The following is a 13,833-nucleotide window of genomic DNA, read 5'->3' as shown; positions in this document are numbered from 1 at the left end:
CCCAAAGTCATTAAGCCCCCCTTTCCAAACCACAAGTACTCAAGCCCTCCCCCCCACACACAGTCTCGACCTCCCTTCCTTCCCATGTTTGCTCTTTCCACTCTTTCCAACACCCACCTCCTTGTCTTTCCCCACCCACCCTCATAAAATAAAAGCACATTTAAAAAAAACTTTAAAAAGATGTCACATAATGCTTTGCCATGGGTTTGATGAAAAAGGCAGGGTGAGTCTGGCTTCTGCAACGAATTTGCAGAAGCAATTTGAACTCTAAGCTGGAAGTCACTTTCATATATCAAAGCTTTCCAAACAAACAACATAGTGTTTTGGTCTTTCGCAGCTGGATGCCATGAAACAAGAGGTTTTGAATTCTCCACTTGACCATGGTCAGATTTAGCCAACATATATATATATATATATATATATATATATATATATATATATATATATATATATATATATATATATATACATACATATATATATATACATACATATATATATATACATACATATATATATATATACATACATATATATATATATACATATATATATATATATATATATATATATATATATATATATATATATATATATATATATATACATACATATACATACATATATATATATATATATATACATACATATACATACATATATATATATATATATATATATATACATACATATATATATATATATATATATATATATATATATATATATATTCCTTCGACTTGATGTCAGGGAGGCTTTTCTCAACAAAGATAACGTGTTTGCTGTTCATCAAAATAAATGGAATCTTGGATATCAAAAATCACCAACAAATTGAGACTTTTTATCATCTTTTATCACTTCCGGTTCTGGGTTTGCAACAACGGAAGGTTCTCTCAGGGGTCTCTGCCGACTTTCTCAAAGTTGTTTCTGGTCATTATCTGTCCCGTTTTAACTGTTTATTTTCTCACCTACATGTTTCTGTGTGTTCCCAGTTCGGTTTTGTTTCAAAAATCGTGCGATTTTGTAAGTTTTGGTCGACCTTGTCTCACCAGGTTCCTTGAGGCAGACCTCCTCACCCTCGAGGAAAACGATGGTTTTTATTTGTATTCTATCCCGATTACCCTCAATTCCTATTTTCCCCACTTTCCAAATGCCCCCACCCCTCCCAACTAAACACTGTTTCTTGTCTTAAATTTAAAAGAAAAAAAATACCTTTCTCCCTGCATACCCATGAGTCCCGATCCTTCTTCTTCTTCTTCTTCCTCCTCCTGCTCCTTCTGTCAGCACACCATCTTTATTCCACTTGAGCTGACCCACTCTCGCCATTACCTTCACCATTTCTTCCCACAACCTTCCATTCCCGAATCTTACCTGTTCTTCAAAAACACATCAAAAAATAAGTCTTCCTTGTATCCTTTCGATCTCGACACCTCCTGGAACTACGTGTCTCTCGCCAATCTTCCTGGTACTTTTCATCGACCCAGCAGCTTCACGCTGCGTTTTCCATTCCAAATTCACCACACACTTCCACGATTTTACTTCAACCTTCCCTTTTCCGAATGTTACACCATCCTTATTTAAAATAAATAATTTCACTTTTGACTATACACCTCCCATAGCCAAGTGCGTCTCCCGTAACCATGTGATCTGTTTACACCCCCTACGTTTACCGATCCAATTCACCATTCACCTCACGATTTTTTCTACAACACTTCCATGACCCAATCTGATGAAAACTCTCTCAAACAATAATAATAATAATAATAATAATAATAATAATAATAATAAAAACGATCTCTTATAATGCTTCATCTTCCTCTTTCACACATGTGGTACTCTTTACTGTATCATAATGCACTACTCTTCTACTATTTAAACAGACTGCTCTTAATTTGACTTTTCCTTCATACCTTGCCAAAAAATCCAACTGTTACAGCATTTATTCTCTCCATTCTCTTAATTCGCCTTTATTGCATCCATCAAGAAACGTCTTTAATCGCATCTCTGACTGAAAACTTCTTAAAACTCCAGTTTGCTATGAATGTTCGCTTTCCATCAGCCATTCTTTTTTTCCATTTTCAGTGCCAACTCACCCCTCTCACCCCTCACTCTCAACGCGACCATTACACTCTTCTCCCTCCAAGCCTCCCTCCCACCTCTCTCAAAAACTCCCCCCTCACCTTTCTCTCTCAACTCTCTCTACTCACCCTTCTCCCACCATTCACCCCCTCACTCACCCTTCTCAATTTGCCCCCCCCTCTTATCCACAAAGCTGCCTCCTTCCACTGCCCTCTCACCTCCATCATTTCCCTCCACCTCCTCAAATCCTCAACTGCCTTGTGCCCCTCTCTTGACCACCCTCTCCACCAGCACCGCAGAGCCTTGTCTCCTACTCTTTCAGCCCCCTCCCCCAGCTATTCTGCAATCCCCAACACTCTTTGAACAACCCTCCTTACCTCCCCCCTTGTCCCTTGTCCTTTCTCCCCCTCCCACCCCCTGCACCGAAAGCCTCCTCCCCTCCATCCTCATTAACAGTGTGGACCTCAAATATCCTGGGCCTTCCTCAAATCTTTCAGATCTTTCCATACAGGTTGCCACTGACAAACCAGACATAATCTGCCAAATAGAAACTTTCCTCCCCCAAGACATGTCTGACTCCCAAGTATCTCTCCCTGGTTACTCCCTCCTCCGGTATGACAGACCTGAGCCTCATCCTGGTGGAGGAGTTCCTCTCTTCATCAAAGATTCTATTCCTCACTCTCCATGTACTGCCCTCACTCCCCCACACCCCCAGGAATACCTCTGGCTACGGCTTCACCTCCACTCCCACCTCATGTTTATGTGTGTACTGTACCGTCCACCAAACAGTGATGACTCCATCTACACCTCACTATCCGAAAACATGGACAAACTTCTATCTTCTCATCCAAACTCTCTCTTCCTCATATGTGGCGACTTCAATTGTCATCATGCCAGTTGGCTAGGTGTGGGTACCTCTCTCACCTGTCATGGCACTTCAGCAAAAGCTTTCTGCGACTCATCGTTCTGACTCAATCGGTCAATTTCCTGACCCGGATCTCAAACAATGGCACTCCATCTCTTCTGGATCTAATACTGAAAAATTTCCCTGACAATATCTGCTGCTCTTCCTCCGCTCCAATCGGTTCTTCTGACCATGTTCTGGTCAAAGTGGACATCTCTCTGGCTATTATCAGAAAACCACCTCACCGCCGTCGAGTCTGGTATTTCACTCAAGCCGACTGGCAGGGTCTCCAAGCAGCCATCAAACTTATAGACTGGTCTCCCATCGCTTTCTCCAACATCAACTCATCCTGGGAATTCTTTCAAAGAAACTTGCTCTCCCTCATGCACAGATTTATCCCCTCTCGTCTTCAGGTGTCCTACCCTTCCTCCCGCCCTTGGTTCATTGAAGCTTGTGGTGAGGCAGTTGTCCTGAAACAACTTGCCTTTGCCTCATGGAAAGCAAACCCAACTGAGGGTAATCTCAGTTCCTTCCATAAAGCATGGAACAAGTGTGTATCTACCCTCAGGAGAGCCAGAAAAGAACATCTTTCTAAGCTCAAGTCCGAACTTTCAAACCTCTCTCCCTCCTCAAAATCCTGGTGGCGTCCAATCAAATCTGTTTCTGGTGTATGTTCCACCTCCATCCCCTCCCTTACCTCAAATGGCCGCACTGCTGATACCGCACGTGAAAAGGCTGAATGCCAAAACTCGGTGTTTGCAGCTAAATATTGTATCCAAAACCCATCGCTTTCTCTACCCACCTTACCCAGTTTCACCCAACTGTCCCTGGACTCTGTGTCCTTTTCTCCTGACAAGGAGGAGAGCTTGCTGTCAAACCTCAACTCAGATTCTACAACCGGTCCAGAGGGCATCAGCCCGACGTGTCCAAAAAACCTGCTCTCCTGCTCTTGCTCACTCTCTCTCTCTGTTTCATTCACCCTCTCATTTGCTCAAGGTCATCTGCCATCTGCTTGGAAATCAGTAAACATTACAGCCCTGCATAAAAAAGGTGCAAAAACAGATCCCTGTAATGACAGACCAATCAGTCTTCTGCCATTCATCAGCAAGGTTATGGAATCCATCATCGCTTCGACATTAAATCCTTCCTCTTCTCCAATGGCTTGATTTCCAATCATCAATTTGGTTTCAAATGGATGGAGCGATGATGGATTCCAATTAAATTCAAATTCAATTGGATCAATTCAAATTCAATTGAATGACAATTCAAATAGATCAATCATCAAATGGATGGAGGTCCTCAATGCCAGACATGAAATCAGCACCATATCCCGAGAGATAGAGTGCTTTTGACACAGTCTGGCACCCTGCCCTACTCACCAAACTCTCTTCCTATGATATCCAAGGCCATCTCCACTCACAGCTTGCAGACTTCCTCTACTGTCGCAGTCAACGTGTGGCCCTAAACGCAGTTTTTTCATTCCTCTTCCTGTCCAGGCTGGAGTTCCTCAAGGTGGATTTCTGGGCCCTGTTCTTTTTCTGGTTTTCAACATTGATCTCTCCACCTCTCTGGAAAATCCTCTTTATCTCTTTGCTGATGACTCCACTTTCTGCTGTAGCATATGTCATCCCTCAGCCCGGGCGGCAGCAGCAGCTTCTTCACACTCTGCAGATCTGGGTAAAATCACAAACTGGTCCAACACGTGGAACATGTCTTTCAATCCTGACAAATCTCACACTCTCACAACATGTCTCCGAAAGGACCGTTTAGATCTGGCAGATACAGGTGCATCTTTAATTCTGGAGATGACTGTCTTTATTGGGCAAACCATTAAATAAAATATCTGAACAACTGAGAAAAGCCTCTTTTATATATTCCCCATCTGTGAATGGCTTTCCATGTTTTGCAACACATTGTGCGGTTTTGTAACTTTCCTCCGTGGCTTGATTTTTCCTGATACATACAGTAGTAAAGACATGGCTTTGCTTTCCACACCTCACTGTGGCTCATTTGATTGACTCAGCCTTGTTCACCTCATCCTTGAAGTGTTTCTCAGGCTTTGTCTGAAAATTTTGTTGGATACTTGATATGCTGTAAACAGCACTCACAACAAAGAGTACAAGCAGCATGGTCTTCATATTGAAAAAAATCCGTATTTGTCTCTCTAAGAGGGCTGAAAATGAGCACACATCTAACTTTGCTTTCTTCGGAACTGCCATTTTGTCGGAAAAAACAAACAAACCATGATCAGTTCACTAATCACGAGATTTCCTCAAATCGAGATTGGCTGACATAGCTAAATATAATGCGAATAAAACAAATGAATCGTTTTTCTTTCTGCATCAGAGCTTTCAGTTTGAAGCATAATTTAGTCTCGAATTATGCTACGCAATGAAAGCTGTATTTTTTTCAACTCTTTTATAAAGATTATTTTATCTGTTAATTCGACTTTTATTGTGCATGTCACTCAAAATCATCTTACATGCCACTCAAGGTAAACATGCCATGCATTGCTGATCCTTGTTCCATGCTAAAAACACAAGCAGACTATTTTAATAATTTTATTGTACAGTACTAATGAGCTCTAATAAGAGTGAAACTTTTCTGCAGCTATGCTATTTTCTCTGCTTATGGAATTTTGTGGGGATGGGGCAGAGAATGTGGGGTGTGGGGTTTAAAGTGAGTTTCAATCATTGCCAATTCACCCTTTGTAAGTTGTTTGGTGAAAAAAGAAAAAGGATCTGCAAAAGTCTGTTAGTTGCAAAGGATCTGCTAAAGCAATCTTTGCAGATATCAACTGTGTGGATTTTCTGAACGTGTTTTCTTTATCCTTTGTATTACTTGTCAGGATTTCATGATTCTTTGCTGTCAGAGCCTGGTAAGTAAATTTTGAATCACCCAGTTTACATTTTTTTAAACCATACACTCCACCACCCCTGCCTCCTCCTTCAAGTCCACAACCCCGGTCTTCAAATCCTCCTTCCAAACCCAAAGTCATTAAGCCCCCCTCCCAAACCACAAGTACTCAAGCTCCCCCCCACCCCTCCACCCCCCGCAATTGAAAATCCTCAGCCCCCTGCCCCCAGTCTCGACCTCCCTTCCTATCCATCTTTGCTCTTCCCACTCTTTCCAACCCCCACCTCCTTGTATTTCCCCGCTCCTCCTAATAAAAGAAAAAGCACATTTAAAAAACGTTCAAAAAGATGTCACATTATGCTTTGTCATGGGTTTTATGTAAGAGGCAGAGTTAGTTTGGATTCTCTCAATAATTTGCAGAAGCAATTGGACCTCTAAGCTGTGGGTCACCTTCATATATCAAAGCTTTCCAAACGAACATCATGGTGTCGAGATCTTTCGCAACTTTATGCCAGAAGCAAGATGTTTTGAATTCTCTGCTTGACAATACATAGCCAGATTTAGCCAATATGGTCCTTCGACTTGATGTCAGGGAGGCTTTGCTCTGCAAGAGATAGGGCATTTCCTGTTCACCAAAATAAATGGAAAGCTTGGATGGCAAGAATCACCACCATCTTGAGAATTTTATCATCTCTCATTATTTTTATCATTTCAGATTTTTTAAATCCCACTTTGCAATGCATGTTCATGTTCCATCATACGTCCTTTTTTTCCAACTTCAGTGCCAATTCACCCCACCTCCTTAAATATACCTCCTCCCAACTCCTCACCTGTTACACCCTATCCTTACCCCTCCCATCTTGCCGCTCATCCTACCTCTACTCTTAGCACCTCTTCATTGTCTTCTGCTTTCGTATCAGCGACTCCTCTGTGTCTCAAACTGTGTGGTGTTCTAACATCTGTGTGCTGCATTCTAACCTAACAGATGTCTCACTCTTTCAATCAATACACTCAACATCTCAAACATGCTCTTTCTTTCCTCTCATCACACCTCGCCCTTTTCCCAAACCCTCAAATCTTGTACCTCCCCCTGCCCGCTCCCTTCATCACAATACCACTAACAAGTCTCTGCCCTCCCCTCTCCCCACCTCTCCCATCACCCTCCTCCCCTTGGCCATGCCAGCTCTCATCGTCTCCCTTCCCCCTCCAAGCTTCCCTCTCACCATTTTCAAAAAAATCCTCTCTCACCCTTCTCCCTCAACACTCCCATCTCACTCTTCTCCCTCCATTCTCTCGTCCCATACCTGACCTGAGGTCAGGCATGTGCCAGAGCAGCACGTCACTGTGTCCACTTTCTGCTGGCGCTCCAGGGGCCTCTGTCTGGCCATCCCCCAAGCAGATGCCTGGCCCATCCCCATCTCCTTGAGATGCTGATCAACCTGCTGCAACCACAAGGCACGTGGTTGGCCCATTGGCCTCCTCCACTCACGAGGCTCCATCGCTGAGAGAATCTGGTGAGCAGGATCAGCGTAAAGAAAATGAGCCACATATCCATACATCCACAGCTGATGCTCAAGGATTATGCAGATAACAAATCCCATTTGAGCCTGTCTCAGCAACCGCTCCTTGGACACAAAGTCTGACCAGTGATAGCCAAGGATTCTCCAAAGAGACCTGGTACCAAAGGAATTAAGTCTCCATCTCAGATCCCTGGTCAGAATCTAAATGTCACATCCACAGATCAAGACCGGAAGCACCAAACACTCGGACTTTTGTCCTCCTGTACAGGTACCGCCAGCACCACACCCCATGATCCAGTGAATCCATGACTCCCTAGGCCTGACACAGACATCTATTGACCTCTGCTCACAGCCAGCAGAGACACGAATATAAGGTAAGTAAGTGAATCTGCCAAGGTAAGTGAATCTCTCCATGACCTCAAAATCATCACCACAAACAGGTACAGACAAGATAGCAGCACCCAAGATGTCATTGAAAGCCTGGATCTTAGCTTTAACCCAGGAAACCCGAAATGCCAGCGGCTCCGACTCCTCATTCAGCACCTTGAGGACCCCAAAAGGATATCTAAAGTCTCTGCAAAGATGACTGCATCATCTGTGGAATCAAGGTCAGAGATCTTGATATTCCCAAATGATGCACCACAGCTTGATCTCTCTGACATTCTCCCCAGAATCCAGGCAAAAGTTAAAAGAATCCATAGGTAGTAAAGGAGAGTCCAGTGTATGGCTAGTTGATTGATTCTGGGCCGAGCTAGACTCAGCTATGAGGAGTAGCTGAAGGAGGTGGTTATGAGGAGATATGATAGAGATGTTTAAGATAATGAAAGATACAGACAAAATAACTGCAGAAGAAGTCTTCAGCAGAATAAACAGTGATAGTAAGTACCAGGGGCCATTGCCTGGGGGTAAAGAAGAGAGTTAAGATGGTATTAAGACAGGAGTGATGAATACAGCTTGGAGCGTAGTTAATATACACTCGGAGAGCAGTTAATGCATGGACTTGGCTCAAGGTAAAGCTCGTGGCAACAGAAACAGTAGATATAAGTTAAGATCGGTACCGAAAAGCATTGAAGATAGAGGGTACAGGGATATTGGTAGAACTTGTATCTTGAATATGGATGGGTGATTGTGTACATCTGCGATGTTTGTGATAGGGTCTCGTCAAAGAACAGTTTGTGATCAGTGTTATATATGCTTCACCTGAAATTTATTTCATTATTAACACCCTGGTGGTCTCTGAGCCTGCCATAGTTTTCTCATGCCCCATCGTGGGCTTGACGGGTTTATTTAATTTGGTGTTGGTATAGTGCAGGCATGATAGGTGGAATGGCCTCATCCTACATCAATTGTCCTTGTTAAAGTTTTGCGACAGGCACCACTTAACCACCCCCTCCCCACACCCCAAGCATGGGGTTACAGGCGGTTGCCTTTGATCTCGCGTCCTTCGTGAAAAACGTCACTCAAGATGATTAGCCTAGTTATATTGTTTAGGCCACGGATACCGAGACACCAGTTTGCCACTCAGGGGTTTAATCCCCGGTTGTCCTCGGAAGAGCCGGACCTGGGGCCACCGCCTACAATTAACATTGTGGTATGGTGGGTTGTTTTAGAACCACAAACTCCACCCAGTTAACCACGAGTTCCAGTGTGCACCGTCTAATTATGGCGTTTAACTAGAGGTCACAGGGTTACCTGAACAGGGAGCGCGCCCTCGGCAAAGCACCAATCTTATCTTGATTAGATCTTAATTAGGGCGGCTGAGCGTTTTAACCGCTGGTGCTTGCCGACTACTTTTGGTCAAATCTGTGGTAATTACCTCCCAGTCTATCTTGGTTTGGACAATGCTAGACCAATGGAAGGCAAGGACAAACATGGACAGGTTGGAAGTCCACAAATGATTTATTAATAAGAAAATAAATGAATAAAAATAACTTTTTATTTCCTGAGGTAAATAAGTGAATAAATTCCAAAGCAATCGAAATGAATAATTAATCAGGCAAAATCAATCAAAATGACAGGAAAGAGACAGAGAACAAATGCTTATCGGGGGTTGACTGACTTACAACTAAACACAGACAAGGGTACCCAGCAGATCATTCGGGGGGGGGGGGGGTGGGAGATATATATATATATATATATATATATATATATATATATATATATATATATATATATATATATATATATATATACACACATATATACATATATAAACATAAATATATATGTATATATATTTATATATATATATATGTATATATATATATACATACATATATACATATACATATATAAACACTAATGCGTGCCCGTACGTGCGTGGCCGTACGTGCAAAAAAAAACATGACCATGGAATTTTTCTTCAATAAATAAATAATAATAAAAATTGTCAACATGTGCACACCTTTATCTCGCAAGCACCTCTTCATAAACAACAATTGTGACGTCATAGCACCGTGTCCTGTCATTGGTTTGGTAAATAAATGGTCATAACTTGGGAAGCACTTGTCCGATTAATATCAAACCTTGAAAAGGCACATCCTCAGGTCCCCAGCAATATACCTGGCAAGTTTCAATTAGATCGGACCAGTGGTTGTCGTGAAACAGCGGTCACAGACACACACACACACACACACACACACACACACACACACACACACACACACACACACACACTGCTGGAATTATATATATATATATATATATATATATATATATATATATATATATATATATATATATATATACATATATATACATATATATACATATATATATATACATATATATACATATGTTGTTCATCTTTCGGCTGCTCCCGTTAGGGGTCGCCACAGCGGATCATCCGTTATGACCCGCATACTGATTTGGCATAGGTTTTACGCCGGATGCCCTTCCTGACGCAACCCTGGTCGCCTCTTACGACACAGGGATAAGGATTGGGTTTCGCCATGATTCCGGGCTGCCTCTCATAGCGCGGCCGAGCGCAGAGCTCGCGTCCTCAAGCGATCCTCCAACCCAAGCCTCCGAGTAGCCGGATTACAGACGCACGCCACTATGCCCGGTATATATATATATATATATATATATATATATATATATATATATATATATATATATATATATATATATATATATATATATATATATATATATATATATATTCATATATATATATATATATTCATATATATATATATATATATATATGTATATATATATATATATATATATATATATATATATATATATATATTCATATATATATATATATATATATATATTCATATATATATATATATATATATATATATGTATATATATATATATATATATATATATATATATATATATACATATATATGCATATGTATGTATTACTTGTTGTAATGCATGGTTTTTATTCCAAGGCAGTTCAAGTAAGTCGTGGTGTTAATAAGCCAGGTTCCAAGTTGGTGCTGATGTCCAGTGCCGGATTAACCACTAGGCCCGTGAGGCCCCGGCCTTGGCCTACGAAAAATATTTGGCCAACGAAAATTCCCGACGACGTTTTTTTCAGTCTTTCTTATGTGACTCGACATGTGCAGGAAGGCTGTACACACCGTGAGCGAAGGCGGCTGGCACGCTGCCAGACACAGTGATCGTCGACAACGAGCGTGGGAACCATATGATCATATCACAACTCAGCCAATCACAGGCGTCGCCGCTATCGTCTGGCTGATGGGTGTGGTAACGTTCGCGCTGAGTATGAACATCCTGGCACCCTCTTACTCTCCTGTGAGTTATTGAGCATCCTGACGCTAGTCTCAAAATTCGATCCATTTCTCGCCCAGCATCTTGAATTGTATGGGAACAAGGGAAAGGGAAGTGTGTCGTACCTGTCGTCAACAATATGCGACGAGTTTTTCCTACTAGTGGCCGAAAAAGTGAAATCTACCATCGTGCGAGAAATAACGAATGCTAAATATTATGGTGTTTCCGTCGATTCGACGCCAGACGTTTCGCATATTGATCAGTTGACGGTAATGTTTCGATATGTGATGCAAGATGGTAGCGCCGTCGAAAGGTTTCTACAGTACGTCGTGATTGAGCATCACGATAGTGAATATCTGTTTGGAAAATTGCAAGAGGTACTGGAAGCCAATGGGATTGATCTCATGGATTATTGAGGGCAGTCATACGACAATGCAAGCAACATGTCCGGTGTCTATTCAGGCGTACAAGCAAGAGTCCGTAAAATTAATCCATTGGCTCAGTGGGTACCATATGCTGCGCACAGTTTGAATCTGGAAGGAGTCGCTGCCACAGAGAGTTGCATGGAAGCCGTCAAATACTTCGGACATATTCAAGCCGTGTATAACTTTATGTCAGCATCTCCCCAAAGATGAGCCATTTTAAAGAAATCACTCGATGAACGTGCCATCCAACTCAAATGTTTGTACGAGTCTGATACGAGGTGGTCAGCTAGCGCGGACGCTTGTAAAGCGTTTTCTGCAAGCTACAAGGACATAAAGAAGGCGCTAATGAAGATAGCCGAGAGCCCTAAAGACACGCCGTCAGTGAGACTGGAAGCCAAAGCTTTGGCTGAGAAGATGGAACTGACCGAAACAGCAATCATGTGTGCTGTCTGGTCTGATCTACTTGGCAACATTGATCGAGTAAACAGATGTCTCCAACAACCTGGAATAGATGTTAGAGTGGTTAAGCAGCATTATGACACCCTCTATGAATACATAGTCACTTCGAAACGATGAAAGATTCGATGCATTTGAGGACCACACCAAAAAGATGGTTGAGTCCATCATTTACGCTGATGATAACCGTCGGGTCAAGAGGCGAAAGAAGACCTTCGATGAAAATAACGAGGAAGAAGAAACCCCAAAATCTGACAGGGAGAAGTTCAGAGTTGAGACGTACTTCTCCATACTCGATCGCCTTCTGACAGAAATCCATCGGAAAAGAGAGAGCTATCAGAAAATCACGGATGTGTTTGGATTCATCCCCACGGCCAACAGCCTCGACCATGATACACTCTATCGCAGAGCTGAGAAACTGGTTTCAGCGTACCCTGCTGACGTTGAAATGGACATAGTTCAGGAAATAGAACTTTGCTCGAAATACTCCAAGTTCATCAATGCATCGGACGTGCTCAAGTACATTATTCACAACAATTTGACACAGACATCCCCAATATTTTTGGTGCCCTCGGAATATATTGTTCGATGTTTGCTGCAAGCTGCGAGGGTGAACGCTCCTTCAGCACACTAAAGCGCGTGAAAAAGTGTCTTCGGTCGACCATGGGGAAGGTGCGCGTGTCCACGCTCGCTCTGCTCTGTGTTGCATCCGAGCTGATGAAGCAAATAGATTTCTCCGAAGTGATCGCGTCGTTTGCCAACCAAAAGGCACGAAAGAAGGTGTTTCAGTAGGGTGGAAATTGAATACACGGTACATACATTCCTCCGAATTTGTTTTCTGTATCGTTCGTTTCTCAATTTCGAAGCCGAATTGGATTTTACAGGCACTCGTATATTTGAAAGTCGGACAAATCGCCATTTACCGGAGCCTGTTCCGATTAAATTTCATGTTCAAAATCGTCGTTTTGGCCACTCTTGAATTTGGCCTACGAAGACCTTAATCCGGCCCTGCTGATGTCGATTGATCATGATCCAAGATGACGCTTAAAAACTCCAGAACGTTGGCGTCGCAATCCACACAGCGAGAAAAACGAAAACTGTGTCACAATCCACTCAGTGAGAAAAACAAAAACTGTGTCACAATCCACTCAGTGAGAAAAACAAAAACTGCGTCACAATCCACTCAGTGAGAAAAACAAAAACTGTGTCACAATCCACACAGTGAGAAAAACGAAAACTGTGTCACAATCCACTCAGTGAGAAAAACAAAAACTGTGTCACAATCCATACAGTGAGAAAAACGAAAACTGTGTCACAATCCACACAGTGAGAAAAACGAAAACTGTGTCACAATCCACACAGCGAGAAAAACAAAAACTGCGTCACAATCCACACAGTGAGAAAAACAAAAACTGTGTCACAATCCACACAGTGAGAAAAATGAAAACTGTGTCACAATCCACAAAGTGAGAAAAACGAAAACTGTGTCACAATCCACACAGTGAGAAAAACAAAAACTGTGTCACAATCCACTCAGTGAGAAAAACGAAAACTGTGTCACAATCCACACAGTGAGAAAAATGAAAACTGTGTCACAATCCACACAGTGAGAAAAATGAAAACTGTGTCACAATCCACACAGTGAGAAAAACAAAAACTGCGTCACAATCCACAAAGTGAGAAAAAGGAAAAGTGTGTCACAATCCACACAGTGAGAAAAACAAAAACTGTGTCACAATCCACTCAGTGAGAAAAACAAAAACTGTGTCACAATCCACAAAGTGAGAAAAACGAAAACTGTGTCACAATCCACAAAGTGAGAAAAACAAAAACTGCGTCA

At 42.1% G+C, this 13,833-nt stretch overlaps 1 protein-coding gene across 50 annotated transcripts in view; it reads left to right on the top strand.

Moving 5' to 3' along the window:
- Window positions 1-13,833, top strand: part of LOC147018033 (inter-alpha-trypsin inhibitor heavy chain H4-like) — a 160,333-nt gene that overhangs the window by 132,535 nt on the left and 13,965 nt on the right. For 26 of the 50 annotated variants that reach the window (XM_085897285.1, XM_085897279.1, XM_085897284.1 and 23 more), the window contains one exon: window positions 5,832-5,861. The exons of the other annotated variants lie outside the window; for them this stretch is intronic. In XM_085897285.1, coding sequence (XP_085753411.1) covers window positions 5,832-5,861 — 30 coding nt within the window. The remainder of the gene's footprint in view (window positions 1-5,831; window positions 5,862-13,833) is intronic. 50 annotated transcript variants of the gene reach the window in all.

This window comes from Eptatretus burgeri, chromosome 10, assembly GCF_056783735.1.
Source record: "Eptatretus burgeri isolate ZD-2024b chromosome 10, Ebu_testis_v1, whole genome shotgun sequence".
In the NCBI taxonomy this organism is placed as follows: Eukaryota; Metazoa; Chordata; class Myxini; order Myxiniformes; family Myxinidae; genus Eptatretus; species Eptatretus burgeri.
The sequence above is the reverse complement of the archived record's forward strand: the minus strand, read 5'-3'. Positions and strand labels throughout refer to the sequence as shown.